The sequence below is a fragment of the Eubalaena glacialis genome, chromosome 9, assembly GCF_028564815.1.
Source record: "Eubalaena glacialis isolate mEubGla1 chromosome 9, mEubGla1.1.hap2.+ XY, whole genome shotgun sequence".
NCBI lineage: Eukaryota > Metazoa > Chordata > Mammalia > Artiodactyla > Balaenidae > Eubalaena > Eubalaena glacialis.
The window spans coordinates 20,583,368-20,607,368 of record NC_083724.1 but is presented as its reverse complement, the minus strand read 5'-3'; the positions used below and the strand labels follow the sequence as shown (position 1 = coordinate 20,607,368).

The 24,001-nt window shown below is 51.4% G+C and overlaps 1 protein-coding gene across 1 annotated transcript in view; it reads right to left on the bottom strand.

The window, feature by feature from the left end:
- Positions 1-24,001, bottom strand: part of AKNA (AT-hook transcription factor) — a 42,005-nt gene extending 18,004 nt beyond the window's left edge. Inside the window, exons 1-9 of the mRNA XM_061201007.1 lie at positions 23,915-24,001; positions 18,501-18,887; positions 14,442-15,508; positions 12,649-12,723; positions 7,573-7,711; positions 6,744-6,898; positions 4,088-4,147; positions 1,916-2,043; positions 1,237-1,444 (exon numbers count right to left, since the gene is read on the bottom strand). Coding sequence (XP_061056990.1) covers positions 1,237-1,444; positions 1,916-2,043; positions 4,088-4,147; positions 6,744-6,898; positions 7,573-7,711; positions 12,649-12,723; positions 14,442-15,508; positions 18,501-18,774 — 2,106 coding nt within the window. The 5' untranslated portion in view covers positions 18,775-18,887; positions 23,915-24,001. The remainder of the gene's footprint in view (positions 1-1,236; positions 1,445-1,915; positions 2,044-4,087; positions 4,148-6,743; positions 6,899-7,572; positions 7,712-12,648; positions 12,724-14,441; positions 15,509-18,500; positions 18,888-23,914) is intronic.

The window sequence follows — 24,001 nt, the reverse complement described above, 5'->3', positions numbered from 1 at the left end:
ACTTTTTAAGGACCCACCTTATGCCAGGCTCATGCTGGGTGCCAAAGAGTAAGAAATAGGTTAGGTTCACTAACCTATCATACTTTCATGTGTGCAAAAGTAGGGACTGGATCATGTGATCTTTGATACTGACTGCCATTGACTGAGCCCCTGCTACGTGCCAGGCACTGTACAGACATCACTTCACAACAATCCCACCAGTACCTAGGTTATTACAACCCATTTCACAGACAGGTAACTGGGGCTCAAATGATTTGCCTAAAGTCACACAGAAGTGAGGGGCAGAGCCTAGGTTTGAACCCAGATTTCCATTCCAACATGGACACCCAGCCCCTCAAAACACCTTCACCATGGGAGCAGCGGAGGCCCTCAAGATGATGCACTCGAGATGATTGTCTCTCATGGGGTTGTGACATGGGCTAGAGAGAATTCTACAAAGCCCCTTCCATGTACAGCCCTTCTCTAGTGTCGCCACCTCTGTGAATAGTCCCCAAATCCACCCAGGACTAAAAGCTAGAAGCCTGGAGGTCATCGTTTGCTCCTTTCCTCTCATCACCAATCCAAGTCCAGCAAATGTACCTTCCAAACCTCTCTCAAGTCCATGCACGTCTCTCCATCTGCCCCGCCACCTCCCCGCTTCTGACCTACCTGCAAATCCTCTGGCATCTTCTCCTGCTGAAAAACCCAGCAGAGTTTAAGACCATCCCCTTGATGTGACCCACTCACCTACATCCTGAGGCCCCTGCCTGCCTCCCCAGCCTCCTCCCCTCCCCTGCCTGTCTCCCCTGCCTCTTAGACAACTGCCCCCCTCAGGGTCCATACTCTAACCACAGGGCCTTTGCACAGGCTGTTTTTCCTGCCAGATGGCTTTTCTGCACCTAGTAATTCCTACTCACCCTCAGATCTCATTTAAACATTACTTCCTCAAGGAAAGTTTCTCTGACCCCCTAAACTCAGATATGTTACCCTGTTATCTACTCTCGTAGAACCTCATAATTCTCCTTCAGAGCACTGATCAAAATTATAGTTAAGTAACTGGGTAACTAGTTCAACTAGACAGAAAACTCCAGGAGGGTACAGGTCACCTATTATTTCAGTTGTTTTCTACTGAATTCCCACCATGTGTCATGAGTCTTGGCATATGGTACAAACTTCTCAGATATGTCATGAAGAAGTTAATGAATGGAGAAAACAGTGAACGAAGGAAGAGTCCAATATGGCTGGGCAAAGAGGTACCTCAGTGCAGAGGGTCTGGATGGCTGGCGTGGGGGCTTGTTCCAAAGGAGAGGGCAGGCCCGTTGGCTGGTGGGGGGAGGGCACGGCTGGGGAGCTGTCCAGAGCCGAGTCTGACCCTGCTGGCTCAGGCTCCTGCTGGCTCTGGTCTATGTGGCCCTTCAGCTCATCCAGGCGAACTCCCAGCTGGAATATCTCTGCCTCCAGCTCCCTGGAACGAGGAAACATCAGGCAGGTCTGGGAGGCTGTGCTTCAGAGCAGAGGCCCCAGAGGTGCCCATGGAGAGTGCATCTGACATCATAATTTAGATTATGTGGAGAGCAAAATCAACAAGGTGAAAGTGGACGCCACTGGGAATAAGGAGGCCTCAGCCTGAGTCCCCTTCTGCCTCCATCTGGCTGCAGGAGCTTGAGTAAATCCCTTCCCCCTCTGGCCTCAGTTTCCCCATTGTCCAATGAGGGGCTTTAACTCTTATCTCCAAGGTCACTTCTCATTGAAGGGAGTTCAAAAAGGACACAAATCTCAGCCTTCCAGTATCTCCCATCTGGACATGTTGTTAATTGGGATAGGATTTCTCCCTGTTCCCCTAGTGTGTGAATTATGAGGACAAACTGTCCCCCTCCTGGTGGGAACCCAGGGCCTGACCCATCTGTCCTTGGAGGCCTCTCTCCCCAGCATGTACCTGCCGGGATCAAATCTCCCGGGCGTCCCCGTGGAGCCGGCAAGCTGCTGGGCCAGGTGCTGCTCCCTGCAGGCCTTCAGATACTCCTCCTCCAGGGCCGCGTGGGCAGCCTTTAGCTGCTGGAAGACCTGAAACCAGACAGGCCAGGAAGACTTGAGTGCCCAGCCCCCGTGGGCTCCATCCTTGCAGACACAGTGGACGAGACAGCTCTTTGGGGGAGCGGAGGGGCATGGGACTCTGGGACTGTGGAGGCCTCTGGGCCCCGGAATATCTGGAAGGCTGGGGTTGGTACCCTCTGGAGCCCGCTCACTCTGGTCAATCTCCCTGCCATCAGATTGGTATGGGAGAGGCACGGCTTAGAGCACTGGCACCAGCCCCAGAGGGTACCAGTCCTTCCTGGGTAGACCTACAAGAACCCAATGTTCCATGATGGTCATAGCGTCAAATATGCTATCACTATATCCCCATAAGGACCTAGTACTTGAGAGACCTTAGATCCTCATCCTCGATTCTCAAAACAGCAGATTTTGGAACATTAGTCATTCTTTTCCCAAATCCTTATAGACTATCACAACAGATGGTATTATCATCACCATGATACTGTTGATAATGATAACTAACATTTATGGAGCATTGAGGCTCTGTCTAAAGCCCTTTGCATTATTCATTTAATCTTCAACATAACCCTAACGAGAGGGGTAATTTATCATCTTCATTTAAACAGGATGAAACTACGGCACAGAGAGATTACTTAAGTCAGTGAAGGTCACACAGTGAGTGAGCAAGTTGTAGAGTCAGGATATGAACCCAGGCCCTCTAGCTCCAGAGCTCATGGTCCCAACGATTATGCTAGGTCCCCACAGTAAACATGATAGTAGCTAACTCATGGGAGGTTAAAACTATGGGAGGTGGGCTCATTATCCCTGGCTTTTTATCATCCTCATCTCACTCATCCTATGCTGACGATAGACTGAGGCCAAGGACAACCTACAGTCCAGCCCCCAGTCAAGCTTTATCTTCCAACAGCTCTCAATCTCCCTGCATATGGGGGAATCAGGAGATGGGGGAAGAAAAAGAATGGCTTTGATTTTCAAGGTCCTTGATCATCCACTCAGTGAGATAATACAATCCATATCACATTCTGTAATTGGAGAACGTGTGTAACATCTATATAATAACATAATACTTAGTAACATAATATTAACAGTAAAAACTATCAAACCAAGTGTGTTGCGTTTGCCCTGCTCACCCTCCCTCAGCTCCTCTCCCAACCCTGCTCTGCGCCTTGAGCATCAGCTGGGCTCCTGACCTGCTGGTTTCCCCTGGGGCCTGTGTAGGGGAGACATCTATTAGAGGTCACAGGGTGGGAGGAAAGAGACCTGGGAGGGAACTGCTCCGGGCAGGTGCTAGTCCCTGGGCTTCCCTGTCCCTGGTCGGGCTCCCTGAGGCTGCTGCCCACACCCCAGCTAATAGTCCCTTCACTGATCCCTAAACACGCAGCTTTGAGAACGCCATCTGTTCCTTCTTGGGACCCTGGCTGATGCATCAGAAATCTAAATTTTATATATGACCATAGTTATCTAGAAATACCAGAGCCCAGAAGGAAATAAGCCAATAATGGTTAGATTAGGGGTTTCTTTCCCTTTTCCCCCCAGTTTTCAAATTTTAGCAATTACTTTTATAATAAGGAAAATTATAAAAAGAAAAGGCCTTTTCCTGGTTGCCGACAGGCAATATAATCCGTGAGAAGCTGTGCAGGGCAACGATTAAGACCCTGGACTTGGGAATCAGACAGGCCTGGGTCTGGGCTGTGCCGTCTACTGGCTGTGTGGCCTTCCAGCTGCCCCTCTGGGCTTCAGTTCATCCCAGTTAAATGGGGGTGATGACTGTAACTGCCTTGCCGGGTTTTTATGATGATAAAATGAAATAATGTTCATCAAGGGCTTACCGCAGTGCCTGGCACACCAGCATCTTTGCTTAATAAATGGTGACTATTGTGATATAATGATCATTATCATGGAAAGCTAATCAGGGGCTGTTTGTTCTAAAAGGAGACACGATGTCTGGGATTCTCTGGTCTGTCTTGAAGCAAACGAGGCTTCAGAGCCTGTGCCATGGGAGACAGAGCAGCTGTCTGGCAGCTCCAAGGGCATCTCTTGAAGTGGGCAGTACCTTAAGTTGGTCCTGGGGTGTCAGCTGTCCTGCTTGCAGCAGTTCTACAAAGGACTCCACCTGGGAATTGGAAAGGGAAGGAAACACGCTCCATTAATCCAGACTCAGAAGGTGAGTCCTACAGACTCCCACACTTAGCCACAGTCACACTTCGGTGCGGAGAGCTGGGCCCTGCCTTGGGATGTGGGTTTTCTGACAAGCACGGAGAGGCAGGTGCCAGAAAAGCTCCACCACTGGCCTTGGCCATGGCAGCCTTGGGAAAAATCAAAGTGGAACCTCCAGGAATTTATCGACAGCAAAGCGCACTTACTCCTGTGCATGAAACCTACGGCAGCATGGTGGGCGTGGGGCAACAGGAAACAGTCTGAATGCCTATCTGTGGCACGGTATGCAGCCATCCAGAAGATGAAGGCACATGTGTGTGTTCTTATGTGTAAATGCCTCCAAGACCTACTTTTCAGCATCAAATCAAGGTACAGGACAGTGCTTATGGTAGGCTACCATCTGTATAAGATACGGAGAGAACAAAGAAGGAAAAATACAAACACAGTTGCTTATGTATTATAAACTATCTCTAGAAGGTATATTATAAACTATCTCTAGAAGGATGCAAGAGACTAAACTATTAATTGCTTCTAGGGAGGAGAACTGGGTGGTGGGCGGGTACAAAGATGGGAGGAAGGTTTTCTACTATATGTATCCTCTGAACTTGGAACAAAGTGAATTTATTGCCTACCCAGAAATATTCAGATTTGGGACATTAAAAAAGTCAAGGTACATTATAGTGTACATACTCATGTGACCATTTCTATAAATGCATGTGTGTGCATTAAACATTTTGCATGAAGCAGAAGGGCAAGAGTGGAAGAAAAGATTTCACTGAATATATTCTTTGTCCTGTGTGAGGGTCTTTACCATGGGTATCTATTACTGTTACAAAAATTTTTTTAATTAGGAAAAAAAAGGCAAAGACAATTTGGAGATTTCTAGCATTTCTAGGAAAGCTCTAGATCAGTGCCAAAATATAATATAGAAATTTACCTAATATAATTACATTATATAATTTATATAACATAAAATAGAAATGTAATGCAAGCTGCATATGTAATTTAAAACTTTCCAGGAGCCATACTAAAAATGTGAAAAGACACAAGTGAATTAATTTTAATAATACATTTTATAAACCTAAAATATTATTTTGACATGTAATCAATGTAAAAAAATATATTGAAAATTTTATATTCTTTTTGTTGCACAAAGTCTTTGAAATCCAGTATGTGTTTTACACTTACAGAACGTCTCAATTTGGAGTGGCCACATGTCAACTACTCACTAGCCACCTGACCAGTGGCTCCTGTATGGACAGGGCAGCCTGGATCATTAGGGGTCAGCTGGTGCCCCAGATTTTGCTCAGTGTGGTGACCTTGGCTTTGCTTTACTTTACAGCACACAGGACAAGGAGAAACATCTCTCCAGTTACAGGACCCAGAATGGCGGTGATAAAAAGGAATAAAGTTCATGCTGCTACAACATGGATGAGCCTTGAAAACATTATGCTAAGTGAAAGAAGCCAGACACGAAAGGACAAATGCTACATGAATCCATTTATAGGAAATGTCCAAAATAGGTAAACCCAAAGAGACAGAAAGTAGATGAGCAGCTGCCAGGGGCTGGGGGGAAGGGGAATGGGGAGTGACTGCTTAATGCATACGCAGTTTCTTAGTGGGTGATGAAAATGTTCTAAACTTGACTGTGCTGATGGCTGCACAACTGTGAATATGCTAAAAGCCACTGAAGCATTAACTTTAAATGACTGAATTGTATGTTATATGAATTATGTCTCAATAAAGATGTTACAAAAAAGAAAGAAGGAAAGGAAGGAAGGAAGGGAAGAAAGAATGGTGGTGTTTCTTTGAAAGAATTTGTTTTATGGACATGGTGACATAACTATCGCATTTCCCTTTCTGCATTGACAACTAGGAAGCTCAAAACCAAATGTGAATCTGATAAAGCATTCAGGGTCCAGCAGAACATTTTGTTTATTCACTTCTCCCTAAGTTCATTTTATTTTTTTTTCTATCCTTACTTCCTCTTTGCCCCAGTTTCCTCACTTCCGTTTTCAGAATGTGGTTACAATGCATGTATTTTCTAAGCTGCTTTAAAGTACTTTTGGAATAAAGCCAAGTGTATAGTTATAAACAGACCTGCAAACAATTCATAGTTACTTGGATGAAAATATAAAGGCCCCTTGAGAAGTAACTGAGGATTGATTTCCATAACGAAAGGAACTAAGGAAGTGAGATGATCTATCCTAAAGAGGAGAAGGTAGAGTAGAGGCTCCATAACCCTTCCAGAATCCTGAAAAAGCAGAGAGTCTCCCCCAGAAGTGAAACCGGAGATAGTTTCAAGCACAATTAGAGAGAGTTTGATGAGACACACTGGCAAAAAGGGAGTTAAATCTAGCACTGGGTGACAAGGAGGAGGCTGGAGCCAGGAGGTCTCTAAAACCAGGGTCAGGGGGGCTCTGTTTCCAGGTTAACTCCAGCAGGGGAATAATGAGTGAGCCTCGCAGATAGCCCCTCACCCAAGCGGGCAGAGGCTCTGCTTTCTCCAGGTGAGTTCCATCTCTCGTGGGCAAAGCTGGGGTTCCACTCACCTTGGCCAGGAACCGACTGGCCCGAGAAGTCAGCTCCTGGGCCTGCTCCGCTGATGGCTGGTCCTGGGCGATGCCCAGGTTCTCCGGAAGCCACCCTAGGGCGGGTGTGCTGGGGGGCGAGGAGGGGTTCAGGTCTCCTTCAGCTGATGGCCACCCTGGAACATACAACCACTAAATGCTGGGGCCAAGAGCAGTCCTTCCTGGGGCTGAGAGACTGTTGCTGAACCTCAAATCCACCACCTCCATCCTCGAATGACAGCTCAGCCATCTCACGATCGTGCCATCTTCACATCGACCTGAGGAAGGGGCCTGGGCAGTGCTGTCCCCATTTATAGGAGAGAACAAGGTGTGGATCAGCCCCGGATCACACAGCTAGAGCCAAGCCAGGTCTCTGGGTTTCCAGTCAATAGTGTGGGCTCCAACTCAGAAAGATGCGGGTTCAAATCCCGACCCTCCCCCATAGCAGTGTGACCTTCTACATGTCCTCACCTCTCTGAGCCTTGGTCTCCTTGACTGTCAGTGGGGTAACACCAGTGGGGACCTCACCAGGTGAGGGCTCTACAGGGACGATGCTCTTTGTCATACAACTCGTCCGAGATCACACAGCTGCTAGGTGGCAGAGCTAGGGCTTCGCCCAGGCTGCTCTGGCTCAAAGCAGACACTTTCTACATCTCCATTTGACCTCTTCAAGTCACAGGGCCCAGAGAGGGGCCTCACCTCCCTCCCTCCCCTGGCCTGAAGCCAGTGCCACCCCAGGGTGAACCAAGTGTCCCTAGAGCAGAGTCACAACAGAGGAGCCCTTCAGCCACATCTCCTCTCCCAGACTCACCTGAAGCCTCAGAGGGGCCCGGCCACCGCTCTACAGAGTGGGGCTGTGGGATGGTGAAGGACAAGACCTTGGTCCCCTGGGGCATCGTCCCCGTGTGGATGCTGTGGCTGGGCTGGGGCGGGTCCAAGTACAGGTTCACCTTTAAGGGAGGAGAGGCACAGCAGAGCCAAGGGTTGGGGCAAACCCACCCAAAAGGCCTCACCTTCATTCATGCCATTCAGGCGCTCAACAAACATGCCTTTGTATAATAAATAATACCTTTTAGTGGAACCCTTGGGTGGGGGCCAAACACTGGGCCAAGGGCTTACATATCCTTTCATTCTCTCTTTATGGCAGTCCTGAGAGGAAGGGACCATATGCCTATCTTACAGAAGAGGGAACTGAGACTCAGAGAGGTTGAGTCACTTACTCAAAATCTCCAGCTGAAAAATCCTTGGGCTGGGATTATAACTCTGCTTTGACCCCAAAGTCTATGGTTTTCCATATTAATAATTTTATTAATAATATTTGTTATAATATATCATAATAATATTGTAATCAATATAATATTTAACATAGAACAAGTATAATTATATTATAGTAATATGATAATTAATATTTGTTATTAATAAAAATATTTCCAATACTTATCATTACATTAATAATAACAGCAATTAATGACTGTTTGAATGAATGAGTCAATCAACAAGTAAAGGAATTATCTCTCAGTTGTAGCAGATCTCCATCATTTGAGGATGGATTTCATATGGTAAATAGTCTAGTGTTTGGGAGAGAAGTAGAGAGTCAGGGAGATGGCCAAGGAAGACCTTCTGAAGTTAAAGACCCAAGTGGTTTAAAGCAGGTTGGCAACTATGGTCTGTTTTAGTGAACAAGGTTTTAGTGAACACAGCCATGCTCGCTTGCTTTTGTATCGTCTGTGGTTGCTTTCATCCTATAACAGCCGAGATGAGTTGTTACCATGGAGAATATATGGCCCACAAAGCTGAAAATATTCACTATCTGGCCCTCTACAGACAAAGTTTGCTGATCTCTGGCTTAGCGTGTGAGCTCTGCAGTGCCTGGGTTCACACTGAGGCTCTACCACCACCCTCCTTTGAGTGCTAGAGCAGCTGACTGAACTCACCTGTCTGTGCACAAAGTGAGTGCTCATTAAATAGCAGCCACCACCCTCACATTCATCACCATCGATATTATAACTATTACCATCACCATCATCATCACTATCACCGTCATCATCACCATCACCATCATCATCACCATTGTCATGTATGTGGCCATCACGGAGGCAGGTCCCTAAAAAAGCTACTCTCCTATGGTGCCTCAGGGTCCCCTGGTCCTCATGACGTCAGGCAGCTTATCTTACTGCCCTCTGCTACCCTAAGGTCAGGAGTGGGCAGTTCAGGGTGGGCTCCCAGGCCCACAGAAGGCAGCCTCTCCCTGCTTAAGCTGCTCTTCACGTCCTGGCTGTGGCAGAAAAATCTACTCCAAAGTGAGGGACAATGGCTCAGCCATGGCTGGGCCCCCCTGCTGCCTCCCCCCTCTTTCAGGCCCAGCCTCTGATGAGAACAAAGCTGGATTTTAATAATCCCCTTGGCCATCTGCTCAGGCCCGCCTGTGGGGACTTGCCCACCAGCACCCCTCTCCTCCCAAGGTGACCCAAATCTGGGGGAGGCCCGGTCCTCCTGCGTTCCCCCCTGCCCCACCCCACCCATCGGCCAGCCTCAGCCCGGGCCCACCAAAGGCCCAACCTGGGGGAGCGACAGGAACAAACTGCTCTCAGCACCTCTGCTTGCACAGAGGGACCAAAGGCCCGCGCAGAGGCCCGGGAAGCGGGGAGCAGGGGTGAGTGTGGGTTTGCCGAGCTACTCAGGCTTGTCCCTCCTGGACCCGTCTCTGGACACAGGCAGGACCCACCCCCAGGGCCCCTGTTTAAACCAGGGTGTCCCACGGTGCTCCCTGAGGCTAGATTGGCTCCCTCAGGGGCGTTAAGCAGGGAAGGGTGGACGAGTGCGGGAAACACTGGGTTAAATAACTGACTAATCTCAGCACAGATGGGTTCCTCACAGCCTTTAAAATGCTAATGGGCTTTTATGAATGGGGCGGGGAGTGGAGAGACTAGGAAATGCTTCCGCAACTCCTCCAAACACACAAACCTCCCTCGAGCCTCTCCTCCCTCCCCCCTACCCCATCCTTACCCTTCCCTCCCCCTCCCCTCTTCCACTCCCACCCTCACCTCCACCAGGTGGCCATCAGAACACACACTTTAGGAAAGGCAGTTTTATGTCATCCCCCCTGATTCTTTCTGGGGTAATTTCCGGTCTCAGCCCCTCCAGATCCCCCTACAGCTGAGGTGGGGGACAGCAGCTGGAGGGAGGTGGCAACACAGCTGCGAATGCAGGACACCCCCATAAACTCTGGCCCTAAGCTAGTCACCGGGCAGTGACTCCTGACCAGCCCTGGCTCCCTGCCCGCACCCCAGACGGGATCCAGTAGTGCCCCCCGGCCCGGCCCTGGAACTCCCTGGTCAGCCTCCCCAGTGGCAGAGCTCACAGTCATTTAGTCTGGCTCTGTTAAACCTAAAAAAAGTGGGCTGTGGGCTATTGGGCTCAAACCCCAGCTCTGGCACCTACTTGTTGAGTGATCTTGGGCAAATTCCTTAACCTCTGTGCCTCAGTTTCCCCCATGGTAAATGACTGAGGACAGTGGTCTGTAAACATCATGTATTACTATTGATATTATCACTGTAACATCAGCATTCTGCCTTGTCATGCCTCTGCCACACACCCCTTGCCAGGGCCCGAGCTGGGCACACCCAGGCACGGGGAAAATAGTGCCCACTCTGGAACCAGGCAAACATAGTTTAATCCCTCACTTTTAATCCCTTACAAGGCGTGGGATGTTGAGCAAACCACTCCACCTGGCTGAGCCTCAGTTTCCTCCTGTGAAGAGGATCAAACGAGATGACTCTGGCAGCGTACTCAGCCTGGGGCCTGGCACCTTTTTACTGCTCAGCAAATGCCAGTCTCCTTCCCCTGGTCCCCACCCACTGCTGCTGCCCTAGAGCCAGGCCTGGCCTGGGTGTTTAGGGCCACATCCCCAGCCTGGGGTCCAGCCCTCCCCCTGGGGGCTCTGAGCAGAGGGCAGCGGGCCCCCGGCGAGGTCACTTCAGCCAGCTCAGCCTGGGGGAGCAGTACCGCTTCCGTCTCTGTGAACCGGGCTCCCTGGCACGGGCTCTGAGTGGGAAGCTGCTCTGGGGTTTCCCGAACCTTCGAGGGTAGAGTCTGCAGAGCTCCGGACACAGTGAGTAGCCCGGCTGGAATCTCGGCTCCCTCAGGCTCTGTGGAGCCCGGCAAGGCCCCTCCCCGCTCAGGCTCCACGTCCTCCTCAGCCCTGCCTGTACTGCTTCCCAGGGCGCGGAGAGGATCGTCCTGCTTCCAGAAGAGTCCAGCTTACCTGTGCTCACCCTTCTCTTGAGGAGAACCCTCAGGCCAAGGAGTCATTTTTCCAGAAAGCAAGACCAGGTGAGCTAGTGCTGAACCATTCCTGGCCTCTCCAACCTTTCCTCCTCTGCCCCCTCACACACGCAGGGGTCTGGGGCACCAGCCAGGCCGGTGTAGGTGCACGTGGTGAGTCCCCACTGGGACAGGGGAGTGTCCAGGAGACGCACACAGCTGTGCCCCCATGGTGTCCCCCTGCCTGGCACACATGGGCACCCAGTGAACACCTTCATATTAATACTATTAATCATAACAAGATTCCCTAACTCTTAGGAAGTACTTGCCAGGTACATACTTTCCATACACGAACTCATTCCTTTAAATAAGTAAAGGGGGAAGGAAGGAAAGGAGGGAGGGAGGAGATATTCCCGGCCTCTGACCCTGAGCTTGACCTTTGGCAACCTATTCCCCTCCTGGGGTCCTGATTCTCCAATCTGTGAGATAGGGGAGCTGAGGATTTGGACCCCATGACCAGTTCCTTTCTCCTCGGACCTTCTAGGAGCCTGCGGCCATGAAAATGTGGTTTCCCCGGAGAGGATGCCTCACCAAGCCCTCTACTACCCCCATCCCTTCGGCCCCTGAAACTGGCTCAGAGAGGTGGAAGAAACCTTAAGACATGGGGTGGGGGGAGGAAGGGGAGCCCGTTGGCTCCTAGGAGGCCCGATTAACCCCCTTTTACAGTTGTGCCCAAGGAGGCCAGGATGGAAAGGACCTGCCTGTGTCAGGAGGTGGGTATGGGGACGCAGAAGTCCTGCTCCTAGAACAGGGCCCCTTCGTTTCCTCATCGTGGCTGCCTCGGCGACATTTCACAAAAGAAGCGTCGCTAGATGGTGGAGAGCAGCGGCCTGGCAGGGGGAGGGGTCTCGGAGCGTGACGGAGACAGCCCGGGTGTGGGGGGGTCGTGAGTGAGGAGGCAAGTGAGAGGGAGGGTCTGCATCTCTGCACCCCAGCTCCCACCCCTCCTCCATCAGGCAAGAGGCGGGGGGAGGTAAGCAGGAAACCAGGAGGGGCTGTGAGAGTCCCACTTCCTGCCTCACCTCAGAAAAGGGGAAGGTCCCAAATGCAGAATTCACAGCTTCCCCTAGACGGGGTGGAGGCTGGGCAGGATGGGGGTGGTGGATTTCCCCGCCCCCCCTCCCCCTGTCCCACACTAGACATTCAGTGAGGAGAGAAGCTGTGGGTGAGAAAATGGGGGAGGAGAAAGGCCAAGGTGTGATCTGGCAAGTATGAGCCTCAGGGGTTGAGCAGAAATTCTGTGCTACTCCCCTGGGGCTCGAGAGCCCAAGGAACTTCCTTAAGGTCACACAGCTAGTCAGTAATGGAACCAGGAGTTGTGCCCAGGTGGTCTCACTCCAGAGCTCATCTAGAAGGAGAGAGCTTCTGGTGAAAATTCCTGGGCACCCTGGATTCCAGCATGCAAGGACTCAAAGTTCATCAACAGTAAAGGAGATTGAGCCTGGAGAGGGCAAGGTCACTGCCCCAGGTCACAGAGTGACCTTGTGGTAGAACAAGGAAGCACCGGGTTCCCCTATCCCCAGGGTCTCCCGAGCGCCCCCCTCCACCCCACCGGGCCCAGTACCTTGGCTCCGAGGCGCAGCTGGTCGATGGTGTTCTCAGCCTCAGCGTACTTGGTGAGGAGCTTGTGGTAGTCCTCCTGCAGGAGATGGGGGTGGGCAATGAGGTCACGCACCAGGCCCCTCACTGTGAGACCCCTCGCAGGGGACCCATTCCCCAAAGGGGGCCTCTGGGTGCCTCGGAGTGAAAGAGCTCTGTAGTGGTAGTTCAGCAGACCCCTTCAGGCTCACATGCACTACAGACCCCCACGGCCAAATTCTGGGGAGTCAGAGGTGGCAGGACAACTCCTCCACCATCCCTTCTACACCCCTGACAGTGAGTCAGGGATGAGGGCCTTTGGGCTGGTTTGCCTCGATGCATAACCGTAGCAACTTGCTTATTTGTCCGAATTCCCTGCCCTCATCTGTCTTCCCCACTGCTCTGTTCCCAGGAATTAAGTAATATGTGCTTAATAAGTATTTTTTAATGGCTGATTGAATCATCTAAGGGTCCGGTAGTAGAAAAGTAGAAGACTTGAAAATCACGGTTGCCTTTACTCAGAGTCACTATTTGCCATAAACAAAACTGAAGAGCTTCTTAAAACAAGTCATTACAGGGGAAAAGCAAGAACAAGTGTCACTGGTCGCCTTTGAAGGAGGCCAGGGAACTGACGCATTGTTCTGAACACTGGTAATTAGAAGGGCAGAATCAAGCGTTTCTCCTGTCTTTCCCATGTGAACGAGGCCTTGGTAACCAAATAGTTGATGACGGCAAGTTTCACTTTATAGAAGATTTCCCACAAATACATGCAGAAGGAATGCTAGCATTAGGATACTACCACTCTGTCACCCCCAATGAAAGCCTGGATCAAGGCAACGACTGTCAGGGGTCCTTAACACCACAAATGAGAGACCAGCAGGCAGTTTACACCTCCTGAAGGCACCACCTATGATGGGCTCTTGCCAAAAAAAATCCCTACCGGCACAGAGCTCATGATCTGGGGGGAAATAAACAGACGACGACAACTCGAAAACGCCTCTGCCTCTAACTGGGCAAAACACAGGACACAGAGAAGACAACGGGACACATGAAGAAATATCAGAGAGTGTATCAGCAAACCGCAGAGCGTGGGAGACTCTACAGGACAGAAACCGGTTTCCTTAACAAATAAGTTACAAGGAAGAAAGAGATCTGACCAAGAATGCAAACAGAAAGGCAGGGTGGGGAGGTGGTGCGCAGAGACTTGAAAAGGCACATCGACCGCATACGATACCTGAGCCGTGTTTGGATCCTGATTCGAACAAACCAAAATAAACAAGCCATTTATGAGACAGAGTGGGAGACGTGAACACTGACTGGACGTTGGTTGATATTAAGGAATTGGTGTTAAGTTTTAGGTATGCTGAGAGTATGGTTATCTTTAAGAGAGATTCCTTATCTTTAGACATACCCACTAAAATATGTGGGGGTAAATGATTTGAAGCCTGAAATTTGCTTCAGAATACTCCAGTAGGGTGAGAGGAGGAACAGGTGAGGCCATAGATGAAAAAGGTTGCCAGTGGCTGGGCGATGGGTCCATGGGGGTTCGTCATACTGTTTTCTCTCTTGTATATGTTTTGAGTTTTTCATAGCAGGAGTTAAAAACAAACAAACACGGCCTACCCTTGCAGCATGAGTGCAATCACTACTTTTTTGAACCAAGGGCTTGGGACTGTCCCCATCGCAGGGGACCCCTGGCCGAGCCCCAAGGCCCCCCACCCCAACCAGCCTCCAACCCAGACCAACAGGTGCCTTGGTGTAGAAGTGAGTCGGGCTTACCTGGAGCTGATGGACCAGCTTGGTGGCTTGTTCAGGCATCTGAAATTCTCGGGGTACCCTGGTGGTGGAGTGAGTAGGAGGGGGGTCCTCTCCCGGGCAGACTTCTCCGCTGCTTGACAGCAACTCCCGCACAATCTCGGCAGGTGACTTGAAGATCAGCGGCCTGGCAGGGCCCTCAGGCAGCCTGCTGTGGTTCCTGGCTTTGGGGGGGCGGTAACTCTCATCTTTGGGGAACTTCACCCGGGGTCCCACCTTGGAGAAATCAGGGAGCGGGTAGTTCAGCCGCCCCTGGCCGTACTTGGGGGCATCAGAAGATGAGTGACCAGCCAGAGTGGCTCCCGGCCTGGGCGGCGGCCTGTCCTGTCGAGCTGGCCTAGGTGGAGGCTTCAGGGGGCTGATGGAGCCGGTGAATCGGGAAGGGAGCGGCTTAGGTGATATCCGTGTCCGCTTCCAGGATTGGTCCCCGGGCTGAGGGCAGGAGAGGTTGGTGGTTTCTCTCCTCCATCTATCTGCAGGACACTGGACGCTCTGGGCTGGAGGGGCTGAGGACTCCTGGAATTCCGTGGCCGTTGCCAGAGTAACGCTTCCTCCAGTTCTATCGTTCGGGTTTAGGAGGTGGTGGCTGGAGCTCTGGGGTGAAGTTTCTGCCAGGGCAGCGGGCGGGGGGCCATCAGTCTCTCCGTCCCAGGTAGAATCCAGGCTGCCACTGGGGGGGTTGAGGCTCACAGTTCCACTGCTCCATGACCTGGCAGAGCTGAAGTCAACAGTTGGGTTGACCTCAGAATGTTCTGGAAGTTTGTCTCCACTGGCTTGTTCATCAGAAGCCACCCAGCCTGTGGGCTGACCCCAGCCCAGAGCCATGGGGCTGGTGTTCCCATTGCCCCCCGAGCCGAGATCAGTCTCATACCCCAACCTTGGGGAGCTCTCTCCAGCTTCCTGGACCTCAGGGCCTCCCACGGCCTCATCTGCCTCCTCTTCAGTCATGTCCAGTTGAGGATCCTGCTGGGGGGGCCAGCTGAGTGGCAAGTTGGAACTCTCTGGGCTGTCCACATCCTCTGCTTCAAACTCTGGAAAGACAGGTCATTGCTTAGTATACGCCAGGTCTGGACTCACTGTGTCACATTACCTAGGCCATCTCACCCCTCTGGGCTTTCATTTCCTCATCACATGGTGACAGCAAGAAGCCCAGCGATCCCCCCATAGGGCCAAATACTTTTCGAACACCTCCTCTAGTTGTCTCAAAGGTCCTCCAAACTCAATCCTCAAACCTGGTTGTCCCCCTAGCGTTTCCTGTCTCAGCAAATGGAAACATCATCCCACCCAACTGCACAAGCCAGAAACCTGGGAGGCATCTTTGCCATCTCCCTCCCCCTATCCCCTGCAATCCAACCTGTCACCTGGTCCTGTCCTGATTACCTCCTATGGTGCTCTCAAACTCACCTGCTGCTCTAAAGTCCAGAACCACCAGGTTTGCCCAAGTCTACATCCTCTCTTGCCTGGACCACTGCAGCAGCCACCTAATCATCTCAATTTTCACTCTTATTCTCCATATGAAAACTCTTCACTGTCTTCCTGTTGTTCCCAGGAGAGAGCTGAACCTTTAATATGGTCCTAAGGTCCCTGTCTTCACCCCCCATTAGCTCTCCTGCTCCATCTCTTTCCATGGTTCCCCTCAGTCTCTCCCTGCTCTAGCCATGCCACATCCTCTCCTACCACAGGGCCTTTGTACATGCTGATCCCTCTGCTAGGGTCCTCTCTCCCTCCCTTTGTTTAGTTAACTCCTATTTGTCCTTCATACATTAACTCAACCTTGACCGCATCAAGGAAGTCTTCTCTGATCTCTCTAACTTAGGTCAAAAGCTCTCTTTTATAGGCTTTCATATGACTGAATACCTCTACTTTGAAATATTTATTACAGCTGCAGTTTTCCATTTATTTATGTGATTCTTTCATTAATATTTTCCTCCCCCACTACACCGTAGGCTTCATGTGGGCAAGGATGCTCTCTGTTTTTATTTATTATTGTATTTGCAGATGAGGTGCTCAATATTTGTTCACTGAAAAGAAAGAAGGAAGGAGGACAATAAGGCATGCAAATCTCCCAGAAAATGGATAGTTGTTATAATTATTAGATAGTAAGTGCTCAAGAAATATCCATTCATCCATCCCACTCACCCATCCACCCACTCACCCATCCAACACCCACTCACCCATTGATCCAACCATCCATCCTTTCAATCGTCCATCCATCCACCCACTCACCCATCCATCACCCACTCACCTACCTATCCATCCAGCTATCACTTATCCATCCATCTATCCATCCACCTATCTGCCTATCCACCTACCCATTCATTCATCCATCTGTGCATCATCCGTGCAGTCAGTGCTTATGGAGCACCTCCTCTGTCCTAGACCCTGTGTCAGCCTCTGGCACAGATCCAAAGTTTCATGAGATACAGTCTGGGTACCACCAAGCACAGACTCTCTGCTCTGGCCAGATGCACCTTTGTCATAATCCTTATATCACTCTTTGCTTCCCCATGCTCTTTCCCCTACCCTTGGCACCTCTACATCTTTCATCTCCTTAAAATCTCCTTCAGCGAGTCTCTCTTGTTTACAGCAGCGTACTTGAAGCCCAGAGAGGTTAAGTAACTTGCCAAAGATCATGCAGTGGTTCAGAGCAGTCCTGGACTTAGAAGCAAGGTCCCAGCTATGCAGGTAAGTTAGTCTCTGCTGATGGGGGTCATGCAGTGGGATGAAGAGATCGGGCTTTGGAACCGGGCAGACCTGGCTTCAATCCTGGCTCTTCTGATGCCTCATAGGGCACCATGAACAAGTAGCTGACCTCTGTGGCAACCTTTACTCTACCTGGAGGCTATTCTCTCCTACCTGGAAGAAGGTGGTGAGGAAAGGTGGAGATATGGCTTGCACCCTGCCCAGCCCTTTGCCTGTCACACAGTAAGGGCACAGGACATGGCAGCAGCTGTTACATTACAGCAGGGGGTTACCATGTGACCTCAGGAAGAGATGCCTCTGCCCTTTCATCCCAGTGCATCCCCGTCACCATTCCCCAAGGAGAGCTCGGAAAAGGCTCCTGAGTGGGTAGCTGTGGGCAAACCCTACTTTAAACAGACCTGGCATGAGGAACTTGGGGTCACTGCACAATCTACTATCAGCCTGCCGGCTTCTCTGACATCTACGGGGGCCTGCCTGATTCCAGAATCCTAAGACAGGGGCGTTTCATTCATATTCGAATGCAATAATCACTATGTAATCAAGCTCAAAGGTGTTATTACTCCCATTTCACAGATGGGGAAACCAAGATTCAGAAAGGAGAAGGGACTTGTTGAGCCAAGCTAGGAATTTAGTCTCAGTTGTTCTTGATGCAAAGAAAACAGTTATTTCAGAAAACAAGGGAAGCCATCATTCTCGTTGCTAATCAGGATTTTAAAAAATCGTAGAAATGGGCAGAACCCCTGGACCAAGTAATTTAAAATATCAAGGTTACTATCAAATTAAGTGTGCAAAGATATACTAATGACATATCTCTGCATTATTTATAATAGCAAAAACTGAGAAACTACCTAAATGCCCAGCAGTAAGAGGACTGGCCCAACAAATTACAGAATATCCACACCACGGAATTCCTACGCAGACATTAGAAATGACTTGTGGAAGAATATTTGATAAGCTGGGAAAGCGTTCATGTCTATTAAGTTACAAAAAAGCAAGTTACAATAAAGTTTGTAGAATACTGTTGCATATTCGTACTACATTTATATATATACACACACACACACACACACACACATATGAAAGAGAGCAGCTATCTGGATAATAAGTAATTTTTAGTTTTTTCTCCTTTGGCTTATATTTTCTGATTTTTCGGCAATGAACAGTACTGTTTACATAATTTAAATCTTAAAAAAATTTTAAATTGTAGGCTTCGTAGATTTTAACTTAAAAAATTTTTGAAACTCTCTATTCCTGCCTCCCGCCAGAAGGGGGGAATGTTTGGGGGACACCACTGTGGGATTGCAGGGAAGTCGGTCTCACCCTCTTCTGCAGACTCTCCTGATTCAGGATCTGGGTGCCCATCAGGCTGTGAGTCCGGGCCCCACTCCAGTGGCTGCAGGCACTGCTGGGCCAGGCGGAAGTCCTCCAGGAGCTCAGGGCTGGTGGCACTGGGAAAGGGAGCCTCTTCTACCAAGCTGCTTGTGCCACTCCCATCAGCATCCTTTCCCTTTTCAGCCCAGGCCCAGCGCCTCCGCCGGGGCCCCTTTCCCAGGCCTGACTCGGCCCAGTGGACCTCCGTCCCGGAGCTGGCCATTGGGCCTGGCCTGAGTTTCACCTGGGCCCCTTCATCTTCAGGAGATGGAGCTGCCCCTATGGGCACCAGAGTTCCCGCCGGCTCCTCTCAGCACCAGCCATCCTGCCTGTGGCCTGTCGGGGACACAATCAAATGGAGAGCATTAATCCTTGAATCCCCTCCTTTCTTCAGAAGCAGAAATTACCAGCAGGAACTCTGGAGTCAGAAGCCCTGGTTCAGCTCCTGGCTCCACCCCTTTGAAGCTGCATGACCTTGGCCAAATCACTCCACCTTGGATTTCTTCATCAGTAAAACTGGGGTAATAATTCCTCTCTCTCTCAAGAGTTTTATAAAATTACCTGAGATATGGGATGAGGAGGCCAGCGGCCGGCACACAGCAGGTGTCCCATGTGTGCTGGTGCCTGTTACCATGTGCCAGGTTCCACACGTGGGCGCCGGGGCACAGGCCCTGCTCACATGAGAACTGAGGGCCCAGGAGGAAGCAGACAAACAACCGGCAACTAGAGATCAAAGTGAGAGGGATGGGAAAGCACGCTGAGGGGCCTGGGGGTCCAGGGCAGGCCCAGGAAGTCAGGATAGGTCCCATTTAGAGGCCACGCCCTCTGGGAACCTTCCTGACCTGCTCTTGGGTAAGATTTCAGATCGTGAGTGGGGGACCGGTGAAAAGAGCATTCCAGTATCCAAAATAATTGAAAACAGGTACTCAAATGAATACGTGTACACGCACTTCCCTAGCAGCACTATTTGCAATCGCCAAAAGGTGGAAACGACCCAGATGTCTATCAGTGGATGGATGGACAAACAAGTTCTGGTCTATCCACACAGTGGAATATCATCCAGCCACTAAAAGGAGTGAAGCAATGACATGTGCTACAAGGATGAATCTCAAAAACATGATGCTAAGTGAAAGAAGCCAGACACAAAAGGTCACATACTGTATGAGTCTATCTGTACGGAATATCCACAATAGGTAAACCCATAGAGAGAGAAAGCTGACTAGTGCTTTAGCTGGGGGAGTGGGGAGAGGGGAGTGACTGCTTGAATGGGCACAGGCGTCCTTTTGGGGTGATGAAAATGTTTTGGAACTAGATAGAGGTGGTGCTTGCACAACTTTATAAGTATACTAAATGTCACTGAATTGTTCATTTTAAAATGGTTAAATTTTATGTTATATGAATTTCATCTCAATTAAAAACAAATTTTCAGGCAGGGGTTCCATCAAGTACCAAGGCCTGGAGGCAGGAGGGGGCAACATCTAAGTGGTTTCCCGATGGCTGTGCTAGTGGGGGCAGGAGCTGGGGCTCTGATTGCAGAGAGTGTGGGCATGCAGACCACGGGAGAGCACGTCGAAGTGCAGTTAGAAGTTTCTCTCTGGCTGCCTGGGGAGAATGAACCAGAGGGAGAGCCTGGTTGCACAGAGACCTGTGGCACGGGAAGGATGGCTGCAGAAGGGCTCCTCCCCGCCTGCCTTTTGTCCTCTCCTCCTTTCCCTCTCTCCCTTCTCTCCCTCCCATCTCCTCTCCCCTCCCGCTATGGCCAACACCCCCAAGTGCTTCCTCTGAGCCCTGGAAACACAAGGCTGACAGAGCAGCGGCATGGTCCCACCCAAGGAGCTCATGCAAAGCGCCCACTCTACGGGCAGGAAAACTGAGGCCCAGAGAGCAGAGGGTCCTTGGCTGAAGCCGCACATGGGTCGGAACAAGGCTGGCATGAGAGGTTACCTTGCAGCTCAGGTCCCGGCTCTTCCCTCCGTGCCATGGAGACAATGAGAATAACTCCAGGCCTCCCAGGACAGACACGCCCTGTGTTTGTCCCTGCAGCCTCGTGTGCGATTGGGTCTTGGTCAGAGCCTTGGTTCATACCGTTGGGAAAAGTCAGCAGGCAACTATTTCTGGATAGAGAGTCCCCCAGGGATTGGCTGCCACCTTCTCAAGGGCTGGGGTAGGAACGGGGACTAACATTGTCCCCGCTCTGGTCTCAGGGGCCTCACCCTCTTCCCCCGACACAATCTTCCTCCCTCCTCCCTGAATTTCCCCCAGATCACCCTGTAAGCCTCCGCATGACCCCCACCACATATGCTGGGCCCTCGCTGTGCCACCCAGGCTAGAAGCTTTACTGCCTGTTCTCGATCTGCCCTCACCCCAAACAGGTAAGTAGGTCATAGGAAAACTATTCTTCAAGTGAGAAAACTAAAACTTAGCATGGAATAGTTACTTGACCAAGATCACCCAGCTGGTTAGTGACAGCAAGATTTGGAACTGTCGATTTTGGCCCAGTGAGTGGTCTCCAGGGTTTTTTTTTTTTTAATCACACAACTCATCATTAAAAATATATTTGCTCATATACCTAACATGTATTTCTTATAACATCACCTGCATGCATTCTCACACGAATATATTACGTGTTAGAAAAAATATATCTGAAACTGAATTTTTAAAAAGATCTAATAGAAAATAAATATTTTAAAAGGAAGTTCTAAAGCTTGCTTTCCACACCCTCTCGGGGGGCCTGTACCCCTCTTGGAAATCCCTGCCAGCTTGAGTGCTCTTAAGAATCCTCTAAGAATGCAGATCCCTAAGGTCAACCCGAAGGGACAGGGCCCAGGAGTCCGCATTTTAAACCAGCGCCCCAGGCAAGGCCCACCCTTTGACCTTGACTAGGCCTTCTGGACCCTGCCACGATGGCAGGTGTGGAAGGTGCTAAAAGCCTTTGCTTTTCTCTTTCTGAAACCTCCGCCAAGGAAGTGGCTGGGGGAGGCGTGTGGGTTTTTTTTGACTTCTAAAGGGCTTTTTTCTAGCCGTGCCACAGAGCAGCCCGTCCAATCACAGAGGCCTCGGGTGCACAAAGAGGAACATCCTGTCTCCTGGGATGACTCAGTCATTGCAGAAATCTCACTGTGACCAGGGAAAGCCACTGGTTGGAGGCAGCTGCGGTCACTGGCTGGAGTTTTGCACATGTTCCCCAGGCCCCCAAACTTGTGAGCCTCTCATGAGCGAAAGCTCTGCATTTTGCACACGCCACAGCCCTGGGTGCCATGGAGTCCAGGACCGGTCGGTCAGCCAGTCAGTCAACAAACACACATGAGTGCCAAGCACGCGCTGACTTCACGCTGGGACGAGGATGCCTGCTCACTGGGCTGCTGTGAAAGAGAAGCAGGCAGGGTGTCTGGAGACCAGCTTCTGGGCCTGGTGCTGCTGCTTCACCGTGAACTGCTGGGCTTAGGTTTTCCTCACTGTAAGATGGAGAAAATGCCACCTGCTCTCGCAACCATGGGGAGTGGCGCCCTGTTAGGGTGGGCTGGGAGGTAGGGGACGGGGCTAAGTGAACTTTGAGGTTCCTGGTTGACTTGTTGGCTTCTGAGGACCACAGACTCCAAACAGTTAACCCCCTCCTCCTCCCTGAGGTCCCACTTCAGAGTAACAAAGATATATATTGAGCACCCAGTGGGTGCAAATTAAGAAAACCTATGATCTCCTACTGTGTGCCAAGCACCACACAAGACATGAGGAATACAGACCTGAGTAAAAGCGTTCCAAAATTTCAGATGGGGGGGCGGTACAGAATGATTACTGTCGAAGGAAGCACTAAGCTGGGCCTGAGAGACAAAGAGCATTCCAGGCAGAGGGAACAGCACAGGCAAAGGCACAGAGGTCTGAAAGTACGAACAGAACTAGACAGAGAGCTATGGCAGGGGTCCCTGAATGGCGGCCAAAGACAGGGTGGTTCTAGACAGCCTTCTCGAGGGCACAGGGCTGCTCCCGAGGGGCAGTGGGGTTGGGTGAAGGCCCAGTGGGGTTGGGAGGCTGAGCCCAGGAGAGCCCCGTGAGCACTAAGTCCCCTCAAGGGGTGGGCTGTCCCTGTGGGACTGCTTTCTCCAGGGCTCCGGGGGCCCTGCCAGCCCTGGAGAAACTAGCCCCCCAAGGAGGCACCACCCACTCCCCGTCCTTTTGTACGTCTCCTCCCTCCATCCACACCACCTCTGCCGCTGGCTCTCTCGAGGGTCTGCGAGACCCTTGTGGTCTCTTTGTCCCCTTCCCGAGTGGCTCAGCCACCCTCAGGGGGCTTCTCTGCCCCCAGGTCCAAAAGTGGAGACCCTTCCCTTTATGGCTCAATCCCCAGGTTCTCCTCTGCCAACTTCAGCAACGCAGCCCACCTCTGCTTCCTCATGCGCTCCCAAGCCCCTTACTCTCCAGCCAGAGCTCTCCGAGGCACCACCCCCCTTGCTCCCACCCAGTCCCTGACATCTCCCAGATGTGGAAACTGAGCCGCAGAGAGGTGGCTGCCTTTCACAAGACCTCGCAGCCCGGAAGTGTGGCCAGGGATTGAAATCCAGGGCTTGTGACTCCGAAACCAAGTCCATCAGACTTGGTGGGGCGGCGAGAGGAAGGGGAAGGAAGACCCCCTTACCAAGTGGCTGGGCCCCTCCAGAAAGGCTGGGCTTTTGAGCTCAGAGCCCCATACTCGGCAGCTCTCCCTGAGCAGCTGGCAGGGCACAGACCTACTGTTCTCAAGGGGTTCCCGCCAGCCGTGTAGAAACCAGTTCCCGCCAGCCAGCCGTGTAGCACAGCCACTTCCCCCTCTGGACGTACCCTGCCCCCAGCTCTCTCCGGCGGCAGCAGAGGCCGAGGAGAAAGAGGAAAGATGCCCCTTGCTGCTGCGGACTCTTGTCCCGCCAGCCTGCAGGGCCGGGCTGGGTCTGCCGGCCCATCCCTGGCTCCTCTCCTTGTCCTTACTCGGCAGAAGGGGCCACTCTTTAGTGGGGACCCCCTGCTGCCTCCTGGCTGCTCCTCACCCGTGCATCATGTCTGAAGCCCCTTAGCAGCTCCTGGGGCTAACTCGCCATGTGCAGATGAGGACACCCCGGGCACAGAGAGGGACCAGCACTTGCCCAAGTTCACAGAGATCAGAATCAGAGCTCTGGCTGGGATCCAGCATCCTGAGGCTTGAGGAAATCCCCCCAAAATCCACCCTTGCCCTGGGGGCCGGGCTCCCCTAAGCCAGAGAGAAGTAATACAGCTGCCACAGCTGCAACTTCCTGGCTGGGCTGGTCCAGCTGCCCGGACTGTCCCAGAGAGCCTGTGACTGGCCCGTCCAGGGGGAAGGCGGCTCCCCCAACCCCCGCCCTCCTCGGCTCCCTCACCTCTCTCGGGCTCCGCCACCATCCTGTTGGCCCAGGCTCAGGGGACCTGCATGTGGAGTCTTTGTTCCAAACCTGGGGAGCCCCCTG